General features: G+C 43.3%; 1 protein-coding gene across 3 annotated transcripts in view; it reads left to right on the top strand.

Annotated features, from left to right (window-relative positions):
• Positions 1-57: 57 nt before the first annotated feature.
• The window catches only part of DHDDS (dehydrodolichyl diphosphate synthase subunit), a 29,612-nt gene continuing 23,852 nt past the window's right edge, over positions 58-5,817 (top strand). For 2 of the 3 annotated variants that reach the window (XM_005875152.2, XM_014546852.1), the window contains exons 1-3: positions 58-169; positions 652-769; positions 3,692-3,808. In XM_005875152.2, the coding sequence (XP_005875214.1) occupies positions 707-769; positions 3,692-3,808 (180 nt within the window). In that variant the 5' untranslated portion in view covers positions 58-169; positions 652-706. The other variant, XM_005875151.2, reaches the window with a different exon arrangement.

Below are 5,817 nucleotides of genomic sequence, written 5' to 3'. Positions count from 1 at the left end.
GTTGGCGCCGGGCACGGCCACGCCCCCGAGGGGGCGTGTCCCGTCGATCGGCGATGACGTCATCTTCCAGCGCCACGTCGTGAGGAAGTGCCTGTGGGTCCTCCGGGCAGTTGGAAGGTGCCGGCAGAGCCGAGCAGGTTCTGTGTCCTAGCGGTTCACGAGAGGAGAGGTGACTGGACGGGGATGCAGCCGCGGGAATGAGAGGGGACAGACTAGCGAGGGGATAAATAATTGGGAGACCTCTGAGGTAGGAGGTAACGGGGATGACAGTCGAAGGGATTCGTACGTGGGAGCGGGAGCGGGAGTGGGAAACGGCCTGGGGGAAGATGGAGAAGGGAGAAGCGGGGAAGGGTCGGAGTGGAGGCACTGATACGGCAGGAGGCAGACTTAGAGGTTCGGGAAAAGCCAGTGCCCACGCCGAGGAAAGGAGAAGGGAAGAAGGTCCCCATCCAGGAGAAGCAGGGAAAGACCGCAGCCCCGCAGGTCCCATTCGTTGGCTTCTTTGTCGACTCCGGGTGGAAAGATGGGAGGTTTGGCCAGTCTTTGAACTCTAATGCTGGCTGCTCTCCACTGCGCGGTGAGTCCCTGCACGCCAGCCGTAGCTGTTGGCAAGCCTTGGTGGCTTTTGTTTCTGTTTCTTGTTTATCCAAGGTTGCCCAGTTGATATCTTCTTATTCTGGGCTTATCTTCCGCTCGGGCAAGAACTATGTCATGGATCAAAGAAGGAGAGTTGTCGCTGTGGGAGCGGTTCTGTGCCAACATCATAAAGGTGAGCCCGCCCACAGCACCAGTTGACCTGGTCAGTTGTGTCATCTTGTATCATAACCTGTTATTCAGATTGAGTAATCCACGATGCTGAGTCGAGTTTAGCAATGCAGGGTAACTTCTAGGTCTGCATTTCTGCCAGATTATTGTCCTAACTCCCATTTTCAGGAAATCCACGTCCTAATATCATTGGGCAGCATAGACTATTAGGTTTTCCTTATGGAGAAGTGAAATTTATTTCTCTGAAACTTTTAACTATTACTCCTAATGCTATCCTCTGGATTTAGAGAAAATAACTAATCTTTCTTTGTAATGATTGAGTTTTAGCTTTGGGGACAGACAAAACAACAGAAGTCCTAGTCTATCATTTTATGAACCATGTGACTTTACATGTTTTTTTTTGAGGATTAAGTGAAGCATACATAGACAGCATTTAAACTCCGTGTCTAGCAGGTGCATGTGTTTTTTCAAACTGTAAGAAAGTTTATTTGGAAAGTCACGGAGGTAGAAGTGAGCAGTAGAAGAAATGGGCTCAGGAAAGAAGTTATAGAGGCAAAAGCACAGGTCCTTGGAGCTTAGGAGAGAGAAGGAGGGGAGGAAGATTTGGATGGAAAGGTGTGGGCATGCTCCCGAGAGGGAGAGAGCCTATAGCAGTTCTTAATTACTAATATTACAGGGGCCGACTTTCAGCCATTTGAAGACTGCAATCCCTCTATTTCCTATACTCTCCCTTGCTTTCCTAAATCTTCCCTCAGCTTGTTCTCTTAAGATTCACAACAATGTTATATCCTCTGCATGTGATAGGTTTGAGATGGAAGCTGGTCAGCTTGGATTTGTTTTCAGCCACAGACCGTCAAGTAGTGGGTAGCAATGAATTTATGAGTCAGTAAGCCTTATACCCACTCACACACTAGCACACAAACACCAAGGTTACTCAGGCAGGCCAAGATATGGAAATATCTCCTCAGGCAACCACTGCAGTCATGTGTTGGGAAGAACAAGAGATGATTGGCATTTCTTTTAAAGGCTGCGTGTGGATCCCAGCCGGTGTGGCTCACTGGTGTGACCCATGAATCAGGAGGTCACAGTTTGATTCTCAGTTGGGGTACATGCCTGGGTTGTGGGCTTCATCCCCAGTAGGGGGCGAACGGAAGGCAGCCTATTGATGATTCCTTCTCATCATTGATGTTTCCATCTCTCTCTCCCTTTCTCTGATATCAATAAAAACATTTTTTTTTAAAAGGACTGCAGGGGCGGGAGGAGGGGGGTAAGAGATCAACCGGAGGACTTGTATGCATGCATGTAAGCATAACCAATTGACATAAAACACTGGGGGGTTAATACTCTTTGTAATACTTTAAGCAATAAAACAAAATTTTAAAAAAAGTCAAGAGTAAAAAAATAAATAAAATAAAATGTTACTGAGGAAAAATAAATAAATAAATAAATAAATAAATAAATAAGGGCTGCATGTGGAGACAAAAGTAGAAAATGACGGAGAGGTGTGGGGGAAGCAGTTTGTGAAGAGCCCTTCCCGTGACGAAAATAGGCCACGGAGTGAATTTTTGCTGTGGTAGACAACAAAAGGCTGCTGTGAACCAGATACCAAGTTTTCTTCGGCCCCCAAAATGTCATTTGTTTGTTTTGAAGTGACTCCTGATATTTAATCCTATATAATAAAGAGCTAATATGCTAATTAGACTGAACAGCAGAATGACCGTCTAGACATCCTCTGCATGTTATATCCTCTGCATGTGATAGGTTTGAGATGGATGACCTTCCAGATGAAGCTGGGGCTGCCAGGGCCGGCCGAGGCTGTGAAGGGCCGGCTGAGGCAGGTGGGGCTGTGAGGGCTGAGCCCCTTGCACGAATTTCGTGCATTGGGCCTCTAGTTTTTTATAAAACTCCTGATGTATGGCATCTTTTGTAAAATTAGAAGATCCAACAATATTAGGCCCCATTTCTGTGTGTCAGCAATCAGATAGAGCTCAGGAGTGAATGTCTCTCTTATGTGGAGAATGCCCCCTCCATTCAACCACACTGTCAATGTCCTTTCTGGGCCTTCCAGTTGGAGACTAATGAAATCAAAGTGGTGGTTAAAAACATGGTTAAAAGACAAAACCTGAGTTTAAATCCCCACTTTGCCTTTTAGCTGTGTGACTTGTGCAAGTTACTTGACCGCTCTGAGCCTCAGTTTTTTCGCCTGTAAAATGAAGCTGATACTCTATACTTTATAGATTTGTATGATAAAAAGACTAAGGTGAGGTACAGAAAGCCTAGAATAGTGCTTGGCATGTAATAAGTGCTTAATAAACACATAAATAAAAATAAGTAACCTTGGTCCAGCTGGCGTGGCTCAGTGATTGAGCATCTACCTGTGAACCAGGAGGTCACGATTCCATTCCCAGTCAGAACATGCCCAGGTTGCGGGCTACTGGGGCAGGCAGGTGGCAGCTGATCAATGATTCTCTCATCATTGATGTTTCCTTCTCTCTCTCCCTCTCTAAAATTAATAAAATATATATTTAAAAAAAATAACAAGTAGCCTTGGTCAGTGTGGCACAGTTGGTTGGAACATTGTCCCGTGCACCGGAAGATTGTGGGTTTGATTCCTGGTCAGGGAACATACCTACTTTGCGGGTTCAATCCCCTGTCTGATTCATGTGATTCTCTTAACATCAATGTTTCTCTCTCTCTCTCTCTCTCTCTTTCTCTCTCTCTCTCTCTCTCTCTCTCTCTCTCACTGACCCCCTCTTCCCTGTCTAAAATCAATCTTTAAACAAATAATAAGTAAATTGCTTAATACCCAATTCCCTTCCTCAGAGCTTTTGTCATCTAGCTCAGGCCTCTCAGCTCAGGGTGTAATGTCTTCCTTTATCTTTGAAGAGTATGTGATGTGTTCACCATTTGTCTTCTCACGTCACAGGCAGGCCCAATACCCAAACATGTTGCATTTATAATGGATGGGAACCGTCGCTATGCCAAGAAGTGCCAAGTGGAGCATCATGAGGGCCACTCACAGGGCTTCAACAAGCTGGCTGAGGTAGGTATGGGTGGCAGAACCCAAGGTGAACAGTGCGGAAAATTGGATTATAGATAGAAAACCTGAGTTTGCTGTGGTGTGAGAGTATTTTTTTTCTTTTTATTTATTGTTTTGTATAGCTGTTTGTTTTATTGCTTGCTTGCTAGCTATCAGTCTTATATCAACATTAATAAAAAACTGAATCATCCAGACACATCACAAAATATTAGAAATAAGAACAAAATTGCCATCTCTCACCACCTTTAACCCATCAACAGTTTATTTTTTCTGTGCCTGATCCGAGTCCTTGTAACTTGTTCTAACATGACCTAACATTTATAAAATTCCATCTATAGCTTCAATAACCTTGTTTTTACTTGACATTTTGGCAAGTATTTTTCTGGGTTGATATATATATACTTTCTAACTACACTTTTTAATGACTGTAGAGCCTTTTATCATCATAAAGAGCTGACAATTTGTTTAGTTGCTCCACTATTATTGGACATGATAAATAGTACTATTTGAGAATAAATTCTAAGAAGTGACATTTCTGGAGCAATAGTAAAGTGACTGCTCTTCCTAGTTTGCCTGAGTCTGAGGGTTTCCCAGGACACAATTCTTTCAGTGCTTAAACTGGGAAAAGTGCCAAACTGGGACATCACTTTAAGCAAAGGTCATGAATATTTTATGGTTCTTAATATATGCTGCAGATTGGAAAACATTAAGTCTCACAGTGAGATCAGAATATGTTAATTCTTGTGAAACTAACTTTAAGAAGAGTAGAAACATGGCCTCTAGCTTCCTGGCACAAGAACATGGCCTGATGCTAGAGCGGTGGTATTTTTTTACCTTGAGCAAGTGGCTGTGGGGTTCTCTTTAATACTGGGTGGAGGTCTTTAGATTTGTTGAACCCAGCTTCTCTTTTGTGACTAATTAAGAGACAGTTTTGCCTGGTGCTTAGGAGCTTCCTGGCTCCCTGACGTGCAGCGAGTTACCTCGTTCCCTTTTTCTTACCCTGGTTTCTTGATCTGCAAATTGGGGATAGCAACAACCTCTACCTCAGGAGATTATGTGAGGATTAAACGAGATGGTAAAATGAAAAGATGGCACAGAACGTGGCATAAGGGAGGTGCTCAAAAAATGGAAGCTGTTGCTATTGGCATCTTTTTTGCTTTCTTTTTTTTTTTTAAGTGAAAGAGAGTTTATTAGTGAAGCGCTGAGACAGAGTGGCTACTCCACAGGCATCTATTTTGAGTGAGGTCAGTGGTGGATACCAACCAGGTGTACCAGCGAAGACCCTGTAAGGTCTATAGCTTGACCCTATGCAAGTGTCAGGGTTCTCACTGGTAATCTTCCTAAGGTGATAATGAGTTGGTTTGTGTGTATGTCTATGAAGGGATTAGTGTTAAGACAGGGAACTTTGAGGTTAAAGGTAGGGGGTTGAAGACATTTAAACAGAACTAGAGAAACAAAGCTGAAGAGGTATCACATTAGTTTTTGTGTTTTAGAACTTCATATCATGGATTCATTGTGGACTTTTTGACACATTTCTTCAACTCTCTGAGCCTCAGTTTCATCATCTTTACAGTAGGTATGAAAACAATAATGCCAGCCTCAGGGGTTGTTTGAAGAATCAGTTGAAATAGCATATGTGAAATGCAGGCTCAAATGGTGCTTTTTTCTTATAACCTGTTGGCCTCTCTGTCGACCAGAATAATGAAGTTATGTTGTGAGTAATAATACCTTGTGTTTTTATACTGTTCATTAGCTACTTTGTGAGGGATGGATTGTAATCTCTTTATTTGCATTTTTATTTTTAAATATATTTTTATTGATTTCAGAGAGGAAGGGAGAGGGAGAGATAGAAACATCAATGATGAGAAAGAATAATTGATCGGCCGCCTCTTGCACGCCCCATACTGGGTATCGAGCCTGCAACCTGGGCATGTACCCTGACTGGGAATCGAACTGTGACCTCCTGATTCATAGGTTGACGCTCAATCACTGAGCCACACCAGCTGGGTTCT

Source organism: Myotis brandtii, unplaced genomic scaffold, assembly GCF_000412655.1.
Source record: "Myotis brandtii unplaced genomic scaffold, ASM41265v1 scaffold456, whole genome shotgun sequence".
Lineage (NCBI taxonomy): Eukaryota > Metazoa > Chordata > Mammalia > Chiroptera > Vespertilionidae > Myotis > Myotis brandtii.
This window is presented reverse-complemented; position numbering and strand designations above follow the sequence as displayed.